Genomic DNA, 27,350 nt, shown 5'->3' with positions numbered 1-27,350 from the left:
GCATTTCTGATTTGCCATTTTGCACTTCCTGTCAGTCTTATTTTTTAGATAACTGTATTCCCTTTTGTCTACTTCACTTTCTGTATTTTTATATTTTCTCTTTTTCCCAGTCATATTTAATCTCTCTTGTGTTATCCAAGGATACCTACTGCATCACATCACTTTGTCTAGTTGTTTCTGTGCTGGCTTTACTATACCATCTCTCAAAGCTACCCTGTCATCTTCTATTGTTTTCCTTTCCTGTGTTTCAGTCGATAGTTGCATAATGCTCCCTGAAAATTTCAACAACTTCTGATTCTTTCAACTTCTCCAGTTTCCACCATGTTAATTTCTTACATCTCTCTATATTTTTCAGTTTTAATTAGCAGCTGACAACCAGTAAAATTTGATCAAATTCCACATCTGATACTGGAAATATTTTACAGTTTAAAGTTTTGGTTTGAAATCTCTGTCTCACCATTATATAATCAATCTGAAACCTTCCAGTATCTGTAGATGTCTTCTACCTATATATTCTTCTTTTGTGTTCTTTATACCAAATATTAGCAACATTAAATTATGATATGTGCAAAATTCAACCTGGCAGCTTTCTTCTTCATTCCTTTTCCCCAGTCCATGTTCTCATACTAACTTTCCCTCTCTTCCTTTTCCAACTGTTGAATTCAAGTCCCTCAACATAATTCAATTTTTGTTTCCATTAAGTACCATACCTGATTAATTTCTTTTATCTCATATCTTCTTTCAATATCTTTATCATCTTCAGAGATAATAAGCATATAAAGTTTTGCTACTGTGGTGGGTGTTGGCCTTGTGTCTATTTTGACTGTGGTAATGCATTCACCTTGCTGTTAATAGTAGATCATTCCTCTTTTCTTATTCATAATATTAGTCCTATTCCTGCATTACCCACATTTGATTTTATGTTGGTAACTAAGTACTCACTTCACTTCGCCAATTCCCACTATATCTAAGTTCAACCTATCCATCTCTCTTTTTAATTTTTGTAAACTGCCTAGTGTATTAAGGGATTTAACATTCCGGGCTGTGACCTGTAGAACATCAGTTTTTTTTCTCCATGTTATGAAAAGGATAGTTGCTACTCACCATATAGCAGATATGCTGAGTTGCAGATAGGCACAACAAAAAGACTGTTGCAAAGTGAGCTTACGGCCAACAAGGCAATTGCTGAAGATGGACAGCATACACATACACACACGCACACACAACTCACACACACATGACTAGAGTATCTGGCAGATGAAGTTAGACTGCAAGCAGCAGCCCGTGATGGGAGAGGCAGCCAGATGGTGGAGGTAAGGAGCAGGCTTGGGTGGGGAGGGGGAGGGATAGCAGGGTAGGAGTGGGGGACAGTAAAGTGCTGCTTGCGGGAGCAAACCTACTCAATATCCTATTCCATTCCAACACTTTGCATCATGGCTGTAATAGACCTAGATGCAAGACCTGTCCCCTACATCCTCCCACTACTATCTACTCCAGTCCAGTCACAAACATCACCTATCCCATCAAAGGTAGGGCTACCTGCAAAACCAGTCACGTGATCTACAAGCTAAGCTGCAACTTCTCTGCTGTTTTCTACCAACAAGCTGTCTGTCCACATGAATGGCCACTGACAAATTGTGGCCTAGAAACAGCTGGACCACCCTGATGCTTAGTACACCTTCATTTCAGTGACTGCTTCACAGCTGTAACCCTCCTGTCCTCAACATTCGTTAGTCATTGTTCTTATCCATATATCCCTTTCCCTGTTCCCATTACAGCATTACACAGTTGTCTATTCTGCCAATGCACCAAGTCTTTTTACTTCTCTCCTTTTCTGCTACCCCCCCCCCCCCCCCCCTCCACCACCACCCTACATCAAACCTCACGACTGCAGTTAGCTGCCTACCCTCTCTCCCCCTCATCCCTGCAGGCTCCCATAAGCAACACTTTATCAACCTTCGCCCCTATCCTGCTATCTCTCCCCCTACTTTCCCCAGCCTCTTCCTTACCCCCACCACCTGGTCGCCTCTCTCATCATGTACAGATGTTCACAGTCTGGCTTCATCTGCCAGAGATGGTGCTTGTGTGTGTGAGTTGCGTTTAAATGAGTGTGTGTATGTTGTCTATTTTCAACAAAAGACTTAGGCCAAAAGCTCAATTTCCAACAGTCTTTTTCTTGTGCCTGTCTGTGACTCAGCATATCTGCTATATGGTGAGTAACAACTATCCTTTTCATAATACTGGTACATTCCATCTTGGATTTTCCATAATTTAGTTCTGTTTCTCTTGACATCACCCTCCAGAGTAGTTTCTGACCAGAGAATAGGCTACTAATTTAACTCTGGAGGGGATGCCATCATAATTCATTATTCATTCATACATACTGTACAGTAGAACTGCATGTCATTAGATAATATAATGTCTGCAGTATCTTCTTGCAATGTAGCAAGGCAATGGTGGCTAATGTTACAAGGCCACATCAGTCAATCATTCAGACTGGTGCTCCTGCAACTACTGAAAATGCTGCTGCTTCTCTTCAGGAACAATATGTTTGTCTAGCGTTTCCACAGACCCTCCTTCTATGTAGCTGTAGGTGTGATATAGTTATAAGTATCTCAGGCGCACACAACCTTTCCACTTTGATGAGCAAGTTTCTAGTCTCCATAGAGTGAATTATTTGTCAAGAAACTGTGAGAAAGTTTTCAGAGACCAAATTATATGGCCTAATTAGCTGCACTAATTGATAACTATGCACAGCAAAGCTTTTTTTATTGAATGGACATGGGACAGTTGCTTGCAACTGAATGTTATTTCAATATAGTTACAAGTAAGTCTGCTTGTAGTATCACTTTACATTGTAATCTATAACAGTAGCTGGAACAGTATGTGAAGTGTGACTGTCAAAAACCAGCGCACAAAATTCCACCTTCGTCAGAAGGTCCTGTGTCAGGAGTGCTACCAATGTTCAGGTATAAGGAAGATACATTATGTCATGCTTACCATTCTACACAGATTCATTGTAAGTCCATATAAGATAGTGGGAGAGGAAGAATTTTATTTACTGTAACTAAAAAACAGCCACAGACAGACACAATATGGATTTGTCAGAAAAGAGTGTGTCTAAAAAACTACTCCTAGAAGAATGCAAGTAAACAGTCTACTGCAAACTGCAAAATTGTACCTTTGTAAATACATAATTTAAACACTAAATACGTGTTGGAAGATAAAAAATGAATCTTAGTATGACTGGAGAACAATATTTTCTGCAATCTGAATACCTGGTGTGGAGCAACAACCAGCTGCTAAATTACTGTGAAATGTACCATTGACTAACATGCTGGTCTAGACTCTTAACATTATTTGATTATCTTATGTGAAGCTTATTTAATTCAACTTCATAATGTCATCATCAATATGTACAAGATGTCGATAAAGTCATGCCATTATCTCAAAAAATCATAACATGAAAACTATGTGAGATAGGGGATCTTGGTGTATTGTAAAACAGTTAGTAACTTTCAGTTTTTTTTTTCTTTTGTCCTTTTTTTTACAGATTTCATTTGGAGTGTATCAAATTGGCAACAGGCTAGGGGAAGGTACAATTTATAATCTGCTATGCAGGATACAGATCTGTGACAACAGTACTGTGGAATTGTCTATGCCAGTATGGTTGGGCATCACCAGCAAATACAAGCTTAAAAGGCGGTTCAAAACTTTAAAGAGACAGGCAGTGTGAAAGACCTTCATTGAAGTAGGCCTCCTCCTGTGTCCCAAGCACAAGTTGACAGAGTGCAAGATGCTTTTCAACACAGTGCCCAGGAGTCATTTCGTTGTGCATCAAACAAATTGCAGGAAGCAAGATCAACTGTTGATAGCGCTACATAAGTGGTTACATCTTTTCATATACAAAGTGCAAATGGTCCAAGTATTGGAGTGAGATGATTGCCCACATGTTGTTAATGCTTGGCATCATAAATGCTGATAATGACTACCTCAGCAAGTGTTTTATCCAGATAAAGCAACATTCCACATTTCTGCACACGTGAATCACCACAATATTAGGAAAGGAAGCTCTGAAAATTGACACAACACACATGAACACATCCATGATAGGCCAAAGCATAATATTTGGTTGACGTAATGCACAACAGGGTAACAGGCTCATTTTTCTTTGCTGAGAAAACCATAACAGGAAATCTTTAGCTGGACATGCATGAACAGCTACTGTTACTGCAGACTGAAGAGCTGCAACTTTCCATCATCATCAGCACAAAGACACACCCTACCAGTCAATGTAGCAATAAGAACTGCTGATGCTGTGGTGATGACTTGCACATGGCCGAAAATTGAATATTGCCTCAGTGTTCTATGAGCTACATGTGTGGGTCAGGAGTGCTACCAATGTTCAGGTATAACAGAAAAAATTGTTGAGAACTGCTAAATGCCTTACAACAAACTATGATGCTCTATCTCTAATAGTTTCCAAGTTATGAATTTTTTGAAATGGTAGTAGGGCTTTATGAAAATCGTGTTTCATCACATATGCATATTAAACTTTGATTTCCCTGTTGATGCTTTTGCTGGGCTGGGGCACAGTTAAAACATAAAAATAAATTACATTGAACCCCAAATATGAATTATATATTATGACTTATTCATCCCATAACATACACTAATTAATCTTCAGGTTAGGATTCAGTAGACACATCAAAAAATCACTTAAACCTGGATAAAATCATAGCTAATGAGTTGGGGCAGTATTCTGAAGTTAATAATTTTTTTCCTGAGAATAATATACATTTACATAATAATACTAATGATCAATGGCACTTATTAAATTATGAGTTCATTTTTGAGAGACCTACATTTTCTGTTCATTGTTAGAGTTCCCAACTATGTGATTATTTGCTTTCAATATTCTACTTATTGCACGTGATTTTTTACCCTACCTGTGTACTGTGCCACACTGGATGCTTCCTAGTGTGTAAAAAAAGGGAGGGAGGGTCATGGATGTCCAGACATATGCATGTGTATTCTACGACAAGAAAGCTTTTTGTAGAATGTGGATAATTTTATTAATTTTTTTTATATGTAGCTACTGATATAATATTTTTCTTATCTTTGCAGAAAGGCAGAAGTCAAAAAACAAGTGAAGAAATGGACTGATACTGAAGGCTTTTTGCTAAGGTGTAAAGTGAATGAGTGGATGCAAAGTATTGTTTACAAAGCAATAAATGAATATGAGAAAACTAATGATGAAAAAATGTATAAGGTATGTTAATCCTACAGAAGGATTTTTTTTGAGTGCTGTGCAGTTGCTTACATACATTTCCTGTTACGATTGAAAAGTGACAATATGATATAGGTATCATTCCCATTACCATGATTGTAAAAAGTGACTCTACTGAGAGCTAGGAGCAGATTGAGGGAACCAATCAAGATGCAAGAGACTGGACAAAAATATGGAAACACCATGAGAAATGCATGTTTCAACAGTAATACAGGTGGTAGCCAAACCTGCAGGTTGTGCTATTGCGCCGGCCGGGGCGGCCGAGCGGTTCTAGGCGCTACAGTCTGGAACTGCGCAACCGCTACGGTCGCAGGTTCGAATCCTGCCTGGGGCATGGATGTGTGTGATGTCCATAGGTTAGTTAGGTTTAAGTAGTTCTAAGTTCTAGGGGACTGATGACCTCAGAAGTTAAGTCCCATAGTGCTCAGAGCCATTTTGTGCTGTTGCATTTGACTCTGGTGGCTCCTATGCAATGTTGTCAATATGTTGCAAGTGTCAGTCATGGCCCCAATAGTGTTCTGTGTGGCTCAAAAATGTTCAAATGTGTGTGAAGTCTTACGGGACTTAACTGCTAAGGTCTTCAGTCCCTAAGCTTACACACTACGTAACTTAAATTATCCTAAGAACAAACACACACAGCCATGCCCGAGGGAGGACTCGAACCTCCGCCGGGACCAGACGCACAGTCCATAACTATAGCGCCTTAGATTGCACGGCTTCTGTGTAGCCACCAGTTTATTATATAGGAGCTAAGTTGTTTGAATGTCGGTGCATTGTCAGTGCTTATATGGTGGGTGCTTCCATAACCATTGTACTCAAAGTGTTAAATGTCTCAAGAGGCATCATATCAGAGATTCATACCACATACAGTAAAAGGAGAAAAACATCATCCACTAAGTCATAGTGAGAACAAAAGTGTGTGTTGTGTGATCATGATACATGGACTTTGAAGAAGATTGTGATGAAAATTAAGAGGATGACAGCTGCAAAAGTCACTACAGAACTGAATGTCACAATCGTAAACTCCATCAGCACCAAAATGGCAGGAAAGGCTCCATAAGAATGGAATTGTAGGGTGAGCTGGAATTCCAAAACTAGTCATCAGCGATGCAGATACCCATAACAGAAAAATGTGGTGTTGAAGCCATAAAACCTGGACTATAGAACAATAAAAAATGTCATTTGGCCAGATGAGTCTTGTTTCACACTGCCTTCAACTTTTGGCTGAGTGTATGTCCCAAGAGAAAACTTGGCAGGGGTTTGGTGATGATTTGGGTAGCCACATCATGGTATTCTACAGGTACATGGTTACTCTGCAAGGTTACATTACTGCAGAAGTTTATGTGACCATTGCAGCTGATCAGATCCATTCCACAGTACAGTGTTTGTTCCCGATTGGTGATGTACTATCCCAAGATGACAGGATCCCTGTTCACACAGCTTGCACCATTCAAGACTAGTCTTGTGAGCATGAGCCTGAACTTTCACATCTCCCCTGGTCACCACAGCTACCAGACCTTAATATCATGAACCTATGTGGTCTTTGGAGAGAAGGTGGCATGGTTGCTATCCACGCACTAAACCATGTTAGGCATGGTACGGTGCTGTGTATTTGATGTTTCCATATTTTTGTCCATCCTCTTGTAGATCCCAAAGGCCAATCAAGACATGCATGCTGCCCAATTGTTGATATACATAAGGTAATACACTTAAAAGGGTCACTTTATGTGCAACCAATATGGATGGATGACTCACCAGTCTGCATTGCAGATGGCATATTGAGTCAAAAGTTTTCTACCCTACTGGCTAAATATATTACAACTGAAACAAAAACTGACTGACTGCTATGTGGCAGTACTTACTTACATGACATCTTTGCTGTGAAATAATCAGCATGTTAACTGATCATACTGATACCAGTCTCTAACATTAAGAAACTGTTTGACAAGTGGATCATGCATAGGATTGCCAGAAACCTTCCTGGCATGTGCAAGTTTCTGAGATGTTGGTATTCTAGAATTATATTTACACAAATCTAAATACTTTGAAAACTACTGTGAAGTACATGACAGAGGTTACTTGGCAATTTACAACTTATTAGAAGTTCATCCCATTCCCGTTGCACTTAGAGCATGGGAAGAATGACAGTTTAAGATTTTAAAATAATTATAACAGTCTGGATTGCAAGGTACATTTATTGAAAGGTTACTGGCTTCAATCATCACATGATCATTTTCAGATCTACAGCTATATTGATGGACAATGACTGTGCACAGAAAAGGATCCACTCAATGACGATATTAAACTGCTATAGCAGTTCACGATGGTCATTCAGCGGTTCCTGCTTCCTTCACAGCCATTGTCCATCAGTATGACTGTAAGTCTGATGATAATTATGTAATGATCAAAACTGGTAATCTTTCAATAAATGTAACTTGCGATATGCATTGTTGTAATTATTTTTAAAGGTTATATTTTGATTGCTGACATCTCCAATAACATTTTCAAAGATAACAGCTTAAGGTGCCTCTGCACATTATGTCCTATACAGGAGTGATGTATGTCATTGCAATATATTTAAAGCTTCCTCACTTAATTCTGATTCTTGGAACAATGCAAGTATGCTTTTTTGAGATAATTAATATCTGTCATCAACTATCTACCTGCTCAAGTTTTCCATGACAAAGAAATCTGTGGCCATTTGTGCTGTACTTTTTAATATATGCTGAGTAACCACAGTTAGTCCTATTTGGTATGGTTCCTACATACTTGAACAATATTCTAGGGTGGGTATTTTGAATATTTTGTAAGCAGCCACTTCTGTAGACTGACTGCATCTTCCCAGTATCCTGCGAATGAACTGAGGTCCACCACCTGCTTTACATATGATTGAGCCTACATGGTGAATCAGTTCTATATTTAGTGAATTTTAATGCATAAGTATTTTTATGAGTTAACTGATTCCACTTGTGTCTCATTAATATTGTAGTACTACATGTTTTGTGTTTTGTGAAATGCATAATTTTTTATTTCATAATGTTTAAAGCAAGTTGCACCACTTTAAACCCTGATCAAGATCTAACTGGATATTTGTGTAGCTTTTTTCACATGATACTTCTTAATCATAGCTAACACTTGGTTTAAGAATCATAAAAGAAGATTGTATACGTGGAAGAATCCTGGAGATACTAGAAGATACTAGATTATATAATGGTAAGACAGAGATTTAGGAACCAGGTTTTAAATTGTAAGACATTTCCAGGGGCAGATGTGGACTCTGACCACAGTCTATTGGTTATGAACTGTAGATTAAAACTGAAGAAACTGCAAAAAGGTTTGAATTTAAGGAGATGGGACCTGGATAAACTGACTAAACCAGAGGTTGTACAGAGTTTCAAGTAGAGCATAAGGGAACAATTGACAGGAATGGGGGAAAGAAATATATTAGAAGAGGAATGGGTAGCTCTGAGGGATGAAGTAGTGAAGGTAGCAGAGGATCAAGTAGGTAAAAAGACGAGGGCTAGAGGAAATCCTTGAGTAACAGAAGAAATATTGAATTTAATTGATGAAAGGAGAAAATATAAAAATGCAGTAAATGAAGCAGGCAAAAATGAGATTGACAGGAAGTGCAAAATGGCTAAGCAGGGATGGCTAAAGAACAAATGAAAGGATGTAGAGGCTTATCTCACTAGGGGTAAGATAGATACTGCCTACAGGAAAATTAAAGAGACCTTTGGAGAAAAGAGAGCCACTTGTATGAATATCAAGAGCTCAGATGGAAACCCAATTCTAAGCAAAGAAGGGAAAGCAGAAAGGTGGAAGGAGTATATAGAGGGTCTATACAAGGGTGATGTACTTGAGGACAATATTATGGAAATGGAAGAGGATGTAGATGAAGATGAAATGGGAGATACGATACTGCGTGAAGAGTTTGATAGAGCACTGAAAGACCTAAGTCGAAACAAGGCCCCCAGAGTAGACAACATTCCATTAGAACTACCAAATCAATTTCATTCTCATCTAGGATCTTGTGTAGGATTTGGCATTTGGCACTATTAATGCCTTCAGCATTAATTTGGCACATTTTAACACTGGGACCCAATTTTCTGCACAGATGGTCCTTAAAAGGATCATTGCTCTGCTTAGTCATATCGACTGTGAATGTGGTGATGTGATGAGCCTTGGGAGAGCCAGTCCTGACAAAACTCTACCGTCTGGTGAGCAAGATGTATGAGACAGGCGAAATACCCTCAGACTTCAAGAAGAATATAATAATTCCAATCCCAAAGAAAGCAGGTGTTGACAGATGTGAAAATTACCGAACTATCAGTTTAATAAGTCACAGCTGCAAAATACTAAAGCAAATTCTTTACAGACGAATGGAAAAACTGGTAGAAGCCGACCTCGTGGAAGATCAGTTTGGATTCCGTAGAAATGTTGGAACACGTGAGGCAATACTGACCTTACGACTTATCTTTTTGAAGAAAGATTAAGGAAAGGCAAACCTACATTTCTAGCATTTGCAGACTTAGAGAAAGCTTTTGACAATGTTGACTGGAATTCTCTCTTTCAAATTCTAAAGGTGGCAGGGGTAAAATACAGGGAGCGAAAGGCTATTTACAATTTGTACAGAAACCAGATGGTAGTTATAAGAGTTGAGGGACATGAAAGGGAAGCAGTGGTTGGGAAGGGAGTGAGACAGGGTTGTAGCCTCTCCCCGATGTTATTCAATCTGTATATTGAGCAAGCAGTAAAGGAAACAAAAGAAAAATTCAAATTAGGTGTTAAAATTCATGGAGAAGAAGAAAAAACTTAGAGGTTCGCCGATGACATTGTAATTCTGTCAGAGGCAGCAAAGGACTTGGAAGAGCAGTTGAATGGAATGGACAATGTCTTGAAAGGAGAATATAAGATGAACATCAACAAAAGCAAAACGAGGATAATGGAATGTAGTCGAATTAAGTTGGGTGATGCTGAGGGAATTAGATTAGGAAATGAGACACTTAAAGTAGTAAAGGAGTTTTGCTATTTGAGGAGCAAAATAACTGATGATGGTCAAAGTAGAGTCGATATAAAATGTAGACTGGCAATGGCAAGGAAAGCATTTCTGAAGAAGAGAAATTTGGTAACATTGAGTATAGATTTAAGTGTCAGGAAGTCGTTTCTGAAAGTATTTGTATGGAGTGTAGCCATGTATGGAAGTTAAACATGGACAATAAATAGTTCGGACAAGAAGAGAATAGAAACTTTTGAAATGTGATGCTACAGAAAGATGCTGAAGATTAGATGGGTAGATCACATAACTAATGAGGAGGTATTGAATAGAATTGGAAAGAAGAAGGGACTGGTTGGTAGGACATGTTCTGCGGCATGAAGGTATCACAAATTTAGCATTGGAGGGCAGTGTGGAGGGTAAAAATAGTAGAGGGAGACCAAGAGATGAATACACTAAGCAGATTCAGAAGGATGTAGGTTGCAGTAAGTACTGGGAGATGAAGAAGCTTGCACAGGATAGAGTAGCATGGAGAACTGCTTCAAACCAGTCTCAGGACTGAAGACCACCACAACAACAACTTCTTTAGAATTATCTGTATCATCTCCAAGATGTCTGAGGTTTATTACTAATGTTGACTGCCAGATAAAATTAAATGACATTAATGGCAAGGGTCCCAACACATTTCCCTGGAGCATGCCTTAAGTTAATTCCATATCTGTTAATGACTCTCCATCCAAAACTCTGTTATCAAGAACTCCTCAGTCCAATCACAAATGTCTTGATATCCCTCAAGATTGTACTCTTCTATGGGTCAGTAGCCTTGAGATTTATCATTTGGTTTATGTGATTTTAAGATAGCTAAGATTTTTGTTTTATTCAAATCAATGTTGCCAGTTTCAAGAATATCAGTAAATAATGCTTCTAATAAATATTTTACATACTTCCTGCTTTGTATTAGGAATTCTGAATACATGCCATCTAAACCAGGTGCCTTTCCTACTTTTATTTCTTTGAGAGCTGTCATTATTTACTCACTGCTGAATGGTCTAGAGTAGTCTGCCTCAGGTTTACTGGCTAGTTTGAGAGCCTTTAATCCCTTTTTAACCTTAACTGTATCTGGTAAAATCTGAGGAGTTCTAGAGGCAGCCACAATGTTATTTGCTACTTGCTTGGGAATAACAGCCTCTTTTGTGTGATCTGTTGGGTTGGCATGTCCGAGTTTTCTCGTAAAGAACCAGGACTTTCTGCTTGAGGTGCAGAAGTCTATGGTCTCACCTGTTTCAGTACACTGCATATGATGAGCTGTGTCGATAATATGCAGAAGTTTATAGCTATTCCACAGTCATTGTTGTTGCAGAACTATTTGTACTGTATATCCATGTATTTATTCCTTGCAGAAGCCTCTTGGGATACATCTCTTTGCTATGGATAGCACAACCCCAGTGAACCTCTTATAGGTTTCACTTATTAGTGGGATCCATCCTACATATTTGTCCAGATTTTCAGAAAATCCAGACCAATCAGCTCTTTTAAAGTTCCACCAAGGTCTGGGAAATGATCTTATGTTTGGTATGGTTGTAACCTGTTTCAAGACGGAGTGGATGGTGTTGACACTGGTAATGGCAGGCCATTGTTGTTGGAGGACACCAACATAAATTAGGCTTGTAATCCATTCTACAGGCATTAGAATGAAATGTACACTTATCTTTAGCATAAAAACAAGGTAGAAATTGTGTTCTGCAGACTAGTCAGCCAACATTTTACAGGTTTCATTCCTGTGTTTGTGTTTCCATAGTCCATGATGGCTACTGAAGTATTCCAGGTACACCATAGGGTAGTCATCAGTTTTGAGTTCATCAGCACTGGGCAGGCCACATGGTACCCAGAGTCTTATAGATATTCACAACAGTTATTTCACCAATTCTTACAGTGGCTTCATGGATATTGTTCATGGTGCTGGTAGAGACAGTGCAGGCCTTCTCTATATCTTTCCAAATGTATGTTGCTACACCATAAACCTTGTCACATGTAGCCTCAAGTAAATCAGATCCAGATATTTTATTTCTTAGAACAAGTTGCTCTTCAGTTTCTACATGAGTTTCCTGGAGGGCTACCAAATCAATTTCATTCTCATCTAGGATCTTGTGTAGGATTTGGCATTTGGCACTATTAATGCCTTCAGCATTCATTTGGGACATTTTAACACTGGGACCCAATTTTCTGCACAGATGGTCCTTAAAAGGATCATTGCTCTGCTTAGTCATATCGACTGTGAATGTGGTGATGTGATGTATGGCAGGAGGTCACTGGGATTGTCTGGTTCCAGTAATGTCAGTCGTTTAGAACCACCCACGGGACACATACAGCTTAAGGTATGCTGCGGATGCATATATCATTTCCCCCTGCCAGATTATGTAAAACTATGTCTGTGGTAACATGTAATATTTCACCCTGATCTGCTATTTAGTTACCACACAGATGTATATGTAAGTGTCTAAATGAGTTGTTGTGTATTTACAACTCACTGGAAAGCTGTTTGTTTCAGGTTTTGATATTTGATTTTGTGTGTTGTACGTATTAGTGTACAAAACTGCATGGTAAGTGGTGTTGCTTCCACTTGTAAAGTGACTGGCTGTACTGAAGTAACAAAGGGAGTGATGACTGGCAATATTGATATCTATGTAGGGGCCACCTGTGAACTGTATGGATTCCTAAAACAATATTAGTTTGTGTGTATGTGTGTGTGTGTGTGTGTGTGTGTGTGTGTGTGTGTGTACCATTGTAGAACAAATTTTCCTGGTGTGCTCCTTGAGAAGTGTGAGTCAACAACCTTAAAGAGTATATCCCCTGTGTGGTTTAGATGGGCATTTCATAACTTGTTCATACTGGCAATGCTGCAGTCTGTCCACTGACATTAGTTCATGACTTTCCCCTCCAGTTTTAATTAGTACTATTTCCTGTGTCCTGACTTGCAGAAACTTTCCCAAGCCCACCATCTCAGTGGATATTGATGAATCATATAACTCTTGCATAGGGCATTGGTACCTGCTGGTGGGAAATGAATTACCATATGTAGGCGGGTGCAGTTGATGCTGCCTCCACTGACAAGAGGCAATAAATCAGCAGTAAGGTTTCCTTGTCTGAACTCCAATGCAGCATGCAGCTCACTCTATACATACAAAGGCAGCAAGAAATGGTCTTGCTGCAACAAAGTATGGGTTAACTGACCATGCACTGTGTGGCATCTGGCTTACAGTATTTCTGTTATCTCAATGCACACACCGCCTACACTGTCAGCAAGCATGTACAAGAGCCTTGCTTTGACCAACCAGGTATCCAACTGGTCTAACTGGATATGTATTATATTCAAAACCTGGTCCCAAAAACAATGAGCACAGGGATAAATACAAACAATACAAGTACCAGTTTTGCAAGCAAGTCAAAAGATTGAAGGCTGAAAAGATTAACTTGAAAATAAAAAATTCTGATTGTATCTCCAAGACCTGCTGGTCAATAGTAAATGAAATAAGGGACAATAAAACAAATCTTAAAGGTAATATCAACATACAGATATCTAGTAACAATATTGATGTCACCAATCCTCAAGAGATCAATAACATTTTAATAACTATTTCATAGATATCATAGACTCTGACTTTTGTACCACAGATAAAGTACCTGTTGGGAGTCTTGCTGAGGACAGTTTTGAAGCTAATCAACTCCATGAACGTGAAATCAAGGATATTTTGCAGCTCATCGGAGAATGTAAAAACAAAAAATCCACTGGCTGGGATGAAATTTCTACATTTTTACTTAAACAGTGTGAAAACAATCTAGCACATCCTTTGGTGCATCTAATAAATAGTGTCTTAAAAAGAAGGAGTGTTCCCTGACATACTAAAATTAACCATTGTTAAACCTCTCTACAAAAAAGGTGATAGACAACTAGTAGAAAATTACTGACCACTCGCTTTAACTTCTGTTTTTACCAAGTTAATTTAAAAATTTATTCTGAAATATATGTTAGAGCATTATAATAAGCTCAACATCCTGGGAGACTTTCAGCATGGTTTCAGAAGCAGTCGTAGCACCATGACTGCAACACTTCAATTTATGCTGAAAGCTCTTGACAAAATTGATGAAGGCATGCAAGTAGCTGGAGTTTTCCTAAACCTATCAAAAGCCATCATAAGGTACTTCTGTCAAAAGAGGCCAGAGATGGCATAAGTGGAAAACTGTTGCACCTCATCATATCATATTTAAAAAACAGAAGACAGTGTACCTCAATCACACACAATAATGGAGAAACATTAAAAAGTTATACATCAAGGGTCAGGAATATTAAATTTGGTGTGCCTCAGGGATCGATAATTGGTCCCTTCCTTTTTATACATTACATTAATGACTTCCCAAAGGTAGTAAAAAATGATACCTTCATTACAATATATGCAGATGACACTTCAGACCTTTGTTAGGGAAATGATATTCTTAATCTCAGCTTAGAGGTAAAAAAAATTTACAGATACTGCAAAGGAAAAGTTTGAAGATGACAATCTAAAAGTCAACTTACAAAAAAGAAATATAATTCCCTTCAATGTTGGTGATTTGAAAACTTGTATCGATTCTCAAGATAGTAATACAGAGGGGTCCAAAAAAATGTATCCACTGTTTAAAAGCCCATAACTTGCAAACTAATTGACGGAGTTGTCTCATTTTTGCTGAAAGTGTAGCTTAAAGTCCAACTTAAAGGTATCACTGTAGGTGTTCAGAATGGTCACCATTAACATCCACACACAAACGATGCCGCCAAACTGCAGTACGAACTACTGACTGCAACGTGTTAAGTTGGATATTTGCACATCAATGTACGATGAATTCTCGAAGTTCATCCAATGTACATGGCTTTTGTTGATAAACGACATCATTTAGTTTTCCCCACAGGTAAAAGTCCAGAGGAGTTAGGTCTGGGGAATGTGGTGGATACTCCACAGCACCTCTATGGCCTATCCATCTTCCCGGTAGATTTTCGTCAAGATACGCCCTAACACGATTTTGGTAGTGGGCTGGGGCACCAACTTGTTGAAAGTAAATTCTTCCATCTCCATACAAGTCTTGGATGGCAGGTAAAATGGATGTCTGAAGCTTCTGAAGGTACACCACACTGGTAACTGTGCCATCAAAGAAGATTGGCACAATCAAGCCCCGGTAAGACAACCCATACCACAAATTTACTCCTGGCTTTGTCTACATGGACGTTCGGATTTATGGCGGCCCAGTAGATGCAATTGTGGAGATTGACTGTACCACTCAGTTTGAACTGTGCCTCATCTCTGCAAACTCTTCTTTGTCGCGCACTATGTTAGTAAAGCACTCACAGTACTCCATTCTACGATCTGGGTCATCCTCATTCATTGCATGCACCAATCGTGTGATGTAGCACTTCCACTTTGCTGTCTTCAAAATTCGCTGAACACTTGAGTGACTCACTTCAGTTTCACGGGCACACTGTCTCTGTGGTGAGCGAGTGAATTTTTGTAACATACGACGGGAGTTAGCTGTACTTGTTACTGTTACAGGTCGTCCAGATCATTGTTTGTGTACATCTTTAACACAGCCTTCGGCTTCAAATTTGTCTCGAATGTGACGAATCGTTAAATGTGTCAGTGGCTCTGTTTGATACTCATTTCGCCATTGTCATTGAACCTCATTATTGTTTTCATACTTAAAATACCACTTTAAAGCTGACTTCCTTTCATCGAATGTAAGATTTGCAGCAGCCATGTTTACTTGAGTAACTAGGTGCAACTAAGAACAAAACACTGACTATCTGGCAACTGTCATCTGACAAAACAAAACTACACAATACAACACTTGTGTGGCGATTGCCAGAACTACAAACTATTACACTACCAAAGATGAGACAACTCCATCAGTAAGTTTGCCAGTTATGGACTTTTAAACAGTGGATACATTTTTTTGGACCCCTCTGTATTTTAAGGAAAATCTACAGTGTAAATTCCTAGGTATATGCATAGATAGCAAACTACTGTGGACACAACAAATTGACAATGTACGTGCAAGGCTATCGTCTAGCCTATATGTTTTAAGCAGAAAAGCTCCATAATTCAATACCCTAACAATGAGGATGATGTATTTTGGTTTAATACATACATTTCTAGCATATGGTCTTGCACTGTGGGGCGGGGCAGGGTTTCCAAAACTCATGTGGACCGAGTATTTAAACTCCAGAAAAGAGCCTTGAGAATATTAGGCAAAAAAGATGCTAGGACATCATGTGAGGGATTGTTTATAGAATTTAAAATTCTGACTATCTATTTTATGTATATATTTGAAACAATAGTATTAACTGTAGAAGATAAGAAATATACATGTCGTAATGCAGAAATTCATGATCACAATACTAGACAAGTACAAAATTACCATATGATACACAGAAGACTGAAAGAAACAGCAAACAGTCCATATATTAATGGAGGAAAATACTTCAATGCACTGCCAAATGAATTGAAGGTAATAACTGGAGAGACATTCAAAAAACATCTAAAATCTTGGCTTACTGAGCAGTGCTTCTATAGCCTACTGTAGAAACTAAAATTCAAAGTATTATTATGTCACATAATTTGGATTGTATACTGTTGTATTGTACTGCCAATTGCTATGCATGTAATTACATGTTTCACACAAATAAATTACAAAATTACAAATTACCTGAAGTACTGCGCCATTGAGCCCCTGTATGTCATTGGCATTTATTGTTCCGAATACCATTTTGGGCAGTCTGCCTCCCACTTCTATCCACTTTCACTCTCATCCTTTTAATGCACATGGTTTCAAATCTACAGCTTGTTGCAACTGCTCCTTAAGGTGCTCGTACAAGAGACATAGAGCTTGGTACTCCCCTAGTATCTCACATAGCATCCTCTTCTCTCAAGCTTCCTGGTATTATAATTCCAAAAAAAGCTTAATTCAGCCTTTTTACCTAGTTCCTGATTCTCCATGCATCATACATCAACTTCAATTTCCACTTGTTATTGTTGAAGATAATGCCTTCTGCTAGATGATTAGCACCTCGCCCTTCAGTGGTAGTCCCTTGCAGCTGCACCTCATGGCCATCGTTGTCAGTGGTGTCATCTGCTGCAGGAAAATCGTAATCACTCTCCCTTCCTTGGCCTAAGTCCAGCACCTACAGATACACATAACAACACTCCTCATACAAAAAAATGAACAATAGCTATTCCTGCCATATGAAATTCCTCAAAAATAGTCTGTGATAATTTCAATGTGTATTTCCTAAAGGATTAGGACAGGAAAAATGATCTGGAGACTTAGTTTGGATCCTACAATCTAGTCTCAGTAATTAATTTTCCAAGGTAGGTGGATAAAGACAGTAGTGTCCAAGTGCAGACATAAAATTTAATCTGTTCCATGATAAATTCATATCATTATTTGAAAATCTCTTTCTGCGTAAACTATTCAGAAATGACACTAAACAGGCATGTAAAAACCATGGATCACTGGAAGGATTAAGGTATCTTGTGAAAGAAAAAGGGAATTGTATCCGTTAGCAAGAACCATTAAATATCTTGCAGCAGTTGCACACTACAAAAACTACTAAGAATACTAAGAAACATTATTTAATAGTTAAGGAAATGTACATTATGTCATACTCACAACATCTTTGTTTTTAGATATATTTTTCCCACGTGGAATGTTTCCCTTTACTATATTCACAACACTCTTAGCGCTATATGAAATGTAGTGCAATGAGAGACATGAGAACAAGTTAAAGAACGTAATAACATTGCTATTGACTTAAATAGAAGGGCAATAAATGATGAGTCACTGGTAGGAAGTCCATGTAATAACCATTTCTTAGCTATAGTACAAAAGATAAGGACAAACAGTCCAACAGAAAAAGCACAGTAGTATGCTGAAAATGCAACTCTCATCAAATTTAACCATATGATTGTATCACCAACTTCTCCCTCTGAAATTGAGAAAATTATATAGTCCATTGAAAATAAAAGCTCATATGGATTTGATGGAGTTACTAACAGAGTACTTAAGATTTGTTCCCATATACGAGGATGAATCAAATGAAAACCTTAAATTTGTAATAACAAATCAAAATTTCATGCCGTTATCCTGTAAGCTGGTACGCGTGCTACAAACAGCATGCAGAATGGCCTCTAGGTGGCAGTATAGTGCAGATGCACACATACTGTCGCAGTATCAATATAAAGATGGTTGCCCCACTTGTGACTTGCACCAGGGAAGAACAGCGTTCTGTTATTCGGTTTTTGCGTAGTGAAGATGTGAAACTTATTGAAATTCTTTGATGAATGAAGGTGCAGTACGGTGATGCATGTTTGTCACAGCAGCAAATCTACAAATGGAGTAGGAAGTTTGCAAATGGTGTGACTTCAGTGGAAGATGCTCCTTATCCAGGTCAGGCACAACAAGTTGTTATTCCACAGAACATTGCAGCAGTTGAAGCCATAGTGAAGGAAAACCACCAAGTGACACTGAATGACATTGCAGAATTTTTACAGATTAGTCACGGGTCATCACACCACATTGTGCATGATGTGCTCCAGTTTCACAAAGTGTCTGCAAGATGGATTCCACGGCAGCTGACTCCTGAAATGAGGGAATGACGTGTTGATGCTTATGAAGAACTTCTATTGCTCTTTGAACAAGAAGATGATGGCTTCCTTGCAAGGATCTTTACTGGGGACGAAACCTGGGTTCACTTCCACCAATGGGAAATGAAGAGAGTGAGCAAGGAATGGCGCCATTTGTCATCACCAAAACCAAAGAAGTTTTGAATAGAACCATCAGCAGGGAAGGTTATGCTGACTCTCTTTTGAGATGAAAAAGGCGTTATTTTGGAGCATTACATGCCTAGAGGGACCACTGTCACCAGTGCATCATACACAGATCTCCTAAAAAATCATCTGTAGCCTGCAATATAATCAAAGCAACATGGATTGCTGTCACCCCACACTGCCCATACAACAGTTGCAACAATTACATATCTGCATTTTGAGTGTCTTCCTCATCCACCATAATCACCAAACCTTGTGATTTCCATATGTTTGGACCACTCAACGACGCAATGGGAGGAAAGAAGTTCCGTACTGATGAAGAGGTACGCCACGCGGTGCATGAGTGGTTACGTGGACTAACAAAAGAATATTTTTCTAAAGGAATTTTTGCACTTTGTAAGCGCTGGAGGACTTGCATTGAGCACCGATTATGTTGAAAAGTGATACAGCTTTGCACCATTTCTGCACAATAAATAATATTTAAAAAAATATTTGAGGTTTTCATTTGACTCACCCTTGTAATAAGCCCTGTCTGATCTGAAATATGTAACACATCAGTTACTCAATGAATTTTTCCATAGAGACTGAAATATACCATTGTTAAACCACTCTATAAGGAAGGTGATATGAGAAGTACCATAAACTGCTGACCTGTTTCACTACTGACATCATTTTTCAAAATTTTTAAGAAGCTGATGCATTCTAGAGTAGTACCCCACCTGAGCAAACTCAGCAAATCATGGCTTTGTTTACAGAAGAGTTGATTCACTTAGAATGTCATTTACATATTTATTCACCAAATTTTGAAAGAAGCATTAAGTACAGTAAAAAAATAGCACCTAGTAGTATTTTCTGTAACCTGTCTAAGGCATTAGATTGTATTGATCACAATATTCTCTTACATAAACTGATGTTTTATGAGACTGATGGTACTCCCAACCAATACGTAATGTCCTATCAAAGAATACAGAAAGTTGTCCTTGATAATTCAACCACTGTAAGCATGGCACATTCTTATGACTGAGGATAAAGCACTTATGGGGCTGCATAAGGGTCAATCTTAGGTCCACTATTGTTTCTCATCTGTATAAATGATCTTCTGTTTAATACACAACAAGCAGAGTTATTTGTTTTCACAAATGAAACTAGCACTGTAATCAATCCAAACCTACAGGCAGCAACAGAGGAAATGGTACATGATGTACTTAACAGTGTCATGGATTGTTTTTATGTGCATGGTCTCACTCTTAATCTTAAAAAAAGATGCAATATATTCAGTTTTGCACATGTAGAGTTACTACACCACTGATAAGTCTAATTCTCTGTGAGTAAATAATAAAATGGATGGAAACTTCAAAATTCTTAAGTGTTCACACTAATGAGAATTTCAACTGAAAAAAACACATTTTAGTACTCTTAAAACAGATTATCTAGTTTAAATTTTCAAACAATCTAACTCAGCTTGAAGGACACATAAAGGGTGACAATAATTGAACTTTATGAAAAAAAGTAAATTATTTACAAACTATGACATGCACATGCATTATTCAACATGTAAACATCGGTACAGATATTCAGATTTAGGTGATGATATGTTCGATATACTGGCCATCATTGCCGATGATGTGTCGCTGACAAATAGCGAAACTCTGCGTGACCCACTGAAGTGTCATCGTTGACCTCCTGAATGACTGTTTTCATTTCAGCAGTGGTTTTGGGATTTTTGCTGTACACCTTGTCTTTTATATCAGCCCACAAAAAGGAGTCACATGTGTTCAGTTCCAGAGAATATGGTGGCCAATTGATGCCCAAAACAGTTGCCTCTGGGTTCCCCAGAGCCAGAATGTGGTCCCCAAATTGCTCCTCCAGGACATCAAACACTCTCCAGCTTCAATGGGGTTGAGCTCCGTCCTATATGAAGCACATCTTTTTGAAATTAGGGCCACTTTTGAGAATGGGCAAGAAATCATCTTCCAAAACCTTCTAATATCATTTGGTAGTCACCATGCCATCAAGGAATATTGCACAGATTATTCTGTGACTGGACACTTCACACTTCACAGTCACCTGTTGAGGGTGAAGATACTTCTTTACCTTGAAATGAGAATTCTCTGTCTCCCAGATGTATCAATTTTGGTTATTGACAAACCCATTCAAATGAAAGCTGGCTTCATTGCTAAACCAAACCATACAATTCCCATCATTCCCTGCAACCAGTCATGCAGTTTGAATGTCCTAATGCAAACTGTTCTGAAGTTATGGTGATTTTATTTTATATAGTTCAGTGGTTGTCACCCTGTATATTTGCCTGATGTTCGGCAGTTCTCCTGTCTTTTGTGTGGAGAATTCTTGTGTCTTTTGTGTGGATTTTTGTTGAGTTCCCCATTCAGTTATCCACCCCACTCACCCCAGTGAAATTCCAGTCCACCATCTACACATACCACTCCCTGTCTGACTACTCTAAGGTAGTATCCACAGTTGACACACATTGCAACACAGATTAAATACTTAAAAATACAGTTAAAACACTGAACACACTATAAACTACATGAATTTTGGTCGTTTACAAACTGCAAAAATTAGGCCTACAGGTAAGCGTATCAGGTTTATGTTATAATATAAAAAATTAATTATTTCTGCTTAAAACAAGAACTCACCACTTACTTGATTGTTAATTAACTTATTCACCATGAAATGTGACTTTTAATTGCTACTTATCATCAGTATTATTTGATACTGGTTGACCTGTGTTTATAATTTGTTCTCTATCCTGATCAGTCACTGATGGGTAATATATTAATGGAGAAATAAGTAAATGGAAGTATTCATCAAGAAAAGGTATTATGTTTTGAATAATAGTAACAAACATTATTCTAATTCCAAAAAATTGATATCATTATAGATGGTATGGTTTACTGTATAACATATAAAAAGCAGATATTGTCTTTTTAAAATTAATTTTGTTTTTAAAACTTATTGGTTTTACAAAATTTCTTTGAAGATAATGGTAGCATTTATAATGTTATCATCATTTACTTTTTGGCTGCATGTGTCTGTAACACAAACATAAATATCACTGAATTTTGCAAACACATGAAAAAGCCAAGTGTACCTGTCCAGTGAAAAAACAGGTTCTGGTAAAGACAATCCTTCACTTTGAAGCATCTGACTTTGTGCTTTATCAGTGGTCATAATGAAGGCTGCTTTTATTGGGAATTGTTTTCTTATCATTTGAAAAGGCATGGTTGGATCAGAAGGTATGACATTAATGTGGGGTATGAACATGGTTTTATTAAATTGTTGAATTTAGCAGAGCTGATGTACTTGCCTGAGTTTCCACTAATCACTGATTAGAATTAAGATTTGTAGTTAACATAATAATAGCATTTTCTTTAAAAGCAACTGGTGAGGTGGTAAACCAGATATATTTAAAGGGCTCAAGGATTTTATGGGTTACAGCTGGACATTGTGTATTTCTTTGAGTTGGACAGAATCAGAACTGAGGCAAACCTTTTGAAATGACATGTTTATTAAATGTAAAAATCATAATTTTTTGGACATATAATTGCAATTGAATAGAATTGCAAAGCATTATGTCCATTGATTTCTGTTTCATTGAAAAATGTGGTAACAAAATCATTGTATTTACAATAACAATGTTAATGAATTTTGATAATTTCATTGAAATAATCTGTTTGATTTTCTAAACCACAGTTACCCCATTCAGTGAAAATAGGATCACCATTTTCCCTCATATTTTGAATCAACTTATGAATTTTAACATGAGACTATAAGGATGATTGTTTAATTGTAGTTTCAACAATGCCATTTCTATAGGCATGTCTAAAGACAGGTAATACTTAATGGAAATTGCCAAAAAACAGAATTATTTTGCCTCCATAAGGGAGATTATTATTCATTATTTCCTTTAAAAGTCAATGAACAATGCTCAGCACATGTGTGAGAGCAGCTGAAATTCCACTTATGAGATCACACCTCACAGAAGTTAAGCATCCTTGGTGTGAGTGGAAACTGTTGTGACCAACATGTTCAAGATGGGCACAGGTAGTTTGAAAATCAAATGTGATATGCATCCAACTGATAGGACATTCACAGTAATGACTTTACATGAAGCTGTTAAAACTATCTTGTTTTCACCTCATAAAACATGACACAAAGTTTTATGAACAAGTGTTTTACTGGAGCCTCCTGATCCATTAAAGAAGTAACAGTTGGGAATCTTATTTCTTATTGAATGTATGATTTCCTCAGCTATTGCGTTCTGTACTTTGTTTAGCTTCTTGTAAACTGTCTTACCATTCATACCTTCTTCTTCTACATTGTAGGCTTCTGTTGTGTTTTGTGCGACATATACAACAGGGGCTGGCAGGTTGGAATGTTGGAAAGATTTGCCTTGGTATGTAAAACATTCTCCATGTCTAGCAGTGTGAGGTTGTAGGCTCAGGTGGCATGAGCTGTCTCTGTAAGTCTTATGAATATTCATCCTGAAATGCTGTTCACAACTCAGGTATATTAGCAGGAAACACAATATGTAGATGATGGCTAAATGTCAATTCATTTGCATTGGCATTTGGTGTCTGGCAGCCTGCTGCAAGCATTCTTTCCATTCAGCATCCTTAATGACTAAATGTAATTTTTCTGCAGCTTGGAAAAATAAGTTCAACAGAATTCCATCAACTGTGCATAGATCCTCAAATGAATGCAGAAGTCATGCAGAAGTAATTTTGGTGTTAGCAAGATTGACAGTGCAGATGCGTTGAAAGCACTTAGTATTTTTCTTAAAATAGTCCTTTGTTCTTTTGCCCACACAAAATGTTGTGGAATTTTGTAGCAATTTTCCTGGCAGGTGGTAATATTATCATTGCCTAATTTAAAAAATGCCTTGAGTTTGGAGCCCCTGTGAATATTAGCAGCAGCCTTGTACACAACCTGAAAGTATGCCATGTGTTCTTCTGGTAAATGGGTAGGCAGCTGCTCGATCATATGAGATCAGAGGAAAAGTCCCATTTGTGCAGTTACCATAGAGCCTCTGGTGGACTCACATAATGACAACTCAAGTTAATATCCACTTCATCAACAATGAATTTGCTGTTAACTTTGAGAAAATGAACACAATTGTGAAGCAATGCAATCATGTTCTCTATAAACAAACAAATATTTAACAGATTTTTCTGAGGAACAATGCTCAATATTGATATGAGTGCATTATTTTCTACTGAGAGAGCTGCCGTATGGTAAAATCCACCAATTATTGATGATAAAAGATTGAATTCTCACTGTAATGCCATTTTTGAATTGTCTATCATTAGAGTAGCCATTAAGGTTTAAATTAGATCCCTCCTGATAACTCTTGATTTATTTTTGTTTTTATATGCATGGACTGTTTTGATTGACAGTACCACAATTTGTGTACCATGCATTCCTGAATAAGTTCAGAAGGTTCAAGTTCTATTTCTTTCTTTGAAAGTTCTCTACAAATTAAAGCACCACATCTTCAGCTGAACGTAATTCCTCTTCATCTGATGGAATGAGCACACTGTATGCATAATGGTCCCCTCTCTTTTGAATTTTGGTAACACAAACTTGACCACTTACTATGCCTAGCACATTTTTTTTTTTTAAGAAAGATCAGGTAATAAAACCCTTGAAACTAAGTCAAGTCTGTGCTCAACTCTTTCATATACACATATCAAAAACAGTTTTGCATCACCCTGGTTCCCAGAACTCCTGAAGATTGTATCACAGACACTGTCCCTTTGAATGTTCATAGATGTCACTAACCTGCCCAAAGATGTGAACAACCATGCATGAGCAGTGCTTATTAGACGGAGGAGGTCCGACAGCCAATCAGTTCCAGTCATTCCATCAGGAAGGAGGCACACAGCTTGTGTTGTCTGTGGTTTAACCACGCCTAAACTGTCAATACCACGGTTCAATTGTGTCCGCATTGTTACTTTGTGCTAGGAAGGGCTCTCAACAAGGGAAGTGTCCAGGCGTCTCGGAGTGAACCAAAGTGATGTTGTTCAGACATGGAGGAGGTACAGAGAGACAGGAACTGTCAATGAAATGCCTAGATCAGGCTGCCCAAGGGCTACTACTGCAACTACCTATGGATTATGGCTCAGAGGAACCCTGACAGCAACACCACCATGTTGAATAATGCCTTTCATGCAGCCACGGGACATCATGTTATGACTCAAACTGTGTGCAATAGGCTGCATGATGCACAACTTCACTCCCGATGTCCATGGCGAGATCCATCTATGCAACCATGACTCCAAGCACTGCAGTACAGATGGGCCCAACAACATGCTGAATGGACCGCTCAGGATTAGCATTACATTCTCTTCACCAATGAGTGTCGCATATGGCTTCAACCAGACAATTGTCAGGGACATGTTTGGAGGCAGCCCAGTCAGAATGAATGCCTTAGATACACTGTCCAGTGAGTGCAGCAAGGTGGAAGTTCCCTGCTGTCTGGGATGGCATTACATGGGGTCGACATATGCCGCTGTTGGTCATGGAAGGTGCCCTAATGGCTGTACAATATGTGAGTGCCATCCTCCGACTAATAGTGCAACCATATTGACGTCATATTGGCGAGGCATTCACCTTCATGGATGACAATTCACACCCCCATCATGCACATCTATTGAATGACTTCTTTCAGGATAACGACCTCTCTCAAATAGAGTGGTCAGCATGTTCTCCAGATATGAACCCTATCGAACATGCCTGGGATAGATTGAAAAGGCCATGACCCACCAACCACTCTGAGGGATCTACGCCAAATCGCCATTGAGGAGTGGGACAATATGGACCAACAGTGCCTTGATGAACTTGTGGATAGTATGCCATGACGAATACAGGCATGCATCAATGCAAGAGGGTGTGCTACTGGGTATTAGCGGTACTGGTGTGTACAGCAATCTGGACCACCACCTCCGAAGGTCTCACTGTATGGTGGTACAATATGCAATGTGTGGTTTTCATGAGTAATAAAAAGGGTGGAAATGATGTTTATGTTGATCTCTATTCCAATTTTGTGTACAGGTTCCAGAACTCTCAGAACCGAGGTGATACTAAAACATTTTTTGATGTGTGTAGTTTCACATTAGAGATAATGTAAGTCCATTTGGAGTTGCACGTAATTGTGAGAAACAGATCAGGCTTTCCCATGTGGGCAAAAATGGCCATTGTACCTTGATAATTATGAACCATGTTACAAGGGTTGCAAATATAAGCTGCAGGAAGAAGAATAGGAATCTCCACATCTGTTCCTCTTTGTTCAACATCATCATTAAGGAAGTACATCAAACCTTTGCACCTACCAGCTGTCAGTTCTTCTTGATATGGTGAAATGATTGCCAACCTATAACCTTCTACTTCGACATAACTATCAACAACACATTATTGAAATAATGTACTGGAAGCCTGAAGTATACTGAAATATCTCTAACTGCTAAACAATAACAACAGTACTGTAGCTGCACTGTGATTGTTCTCAATGCATTAGGCTGCACTTGTGGCTTACATACAGTCCATCCAGAATCGCCACATGGAGAAACCAAATGATACAACATTGGATCAGAATGCAGGTTCAAGTGAGGTATACAATACAAGTAAGATATGGAGTATTTTCGTGACACTGTTCTGTTATTAGTGATGGAAACAGCAGCCACCTCACTGATTGTAGGCAGATTGGATCTTCCAGGACGCAATGTATTGTTAGTAGTGAAATATATTTTAAAATCAGGTATTTTTTGAGCTATATCTTTCATGTATTCAAACAACTTTGTGTAAGAATCATGTATATCATGCGTTGCTTGCTGTTTAATCATTATTTCCCTACAATAGGTTCTGTTGTCTTTATTCATTGTGTGTGTGTGTGTGTGTGTAATGTAAAATCAAAATCTGTAATGATGAGGCCAGCGTAAATTGGTGTACCTCCTGCAGGAGGTTGCAAACTTCGTGCCATACAATACATTTCCCATGTATTTTAAAACAATATAGACCATTGCCAGGAATATCTGTTGAGTTAAATTGTGCTTAAGCAAATACCAGGGCATTATTAAACTGTCAAACATTTTTGTAGGTATTTTGTAGTTTAGTCATTATTCTGCTCTAGGAGATTTTAATGCTCTTGACATTCTTAAATGGGTTCTAAGTTAATCTTTTCCTTGTGGCGATACAT

General features: G+C 38.3%; 1 protein-coding gene across 2 annotated transcripts in view; it reads left to right on the top strand.

Moving 5' to 3' along the window:
- Positions 1-27,350, top strand: part of LOC124606353 (cyclic GMP-AMP synthase-like) — a 353,987-nt gene that overhangs the window by 135,764 nt on the left and 190,873 nt on the right. For both annotated transcript variants that reach the window (XM_047138335.1, XM_047138334.1), the window contains exon 5: positions 5,128-5,272. In XM_047138335.1, coding sequence (XP_046994291.1) covers positions 5,128-5,272 — 145 coding nt within the window. The remainder of the gene's footprint in view (positions 1-5,127; positions 5,273-27,350) is intronic.

The sequence above is a fragment of the Schistocerca americana genome, chromosome 3, assembly GCF_021461395.2.
Source record: "Schistocerca americana isolate TAMUIC-IGC-003095 chromosome 3, iqSchAmer2.1, whole genome shotgun sequence".
Classification (NCBI taxonomy): domain Eukaryota; kingdom Metazoa; phylum Arthropoda; class Insecta; order Orthoptera; family Acrididae; genus Schistocerca; species Schistocerca americana.
The sequence above is the reverse complement of the archived record's forward strand: the minus strand, read 5'-3'. Positions and strand labels throughout refer to the sequence as shown.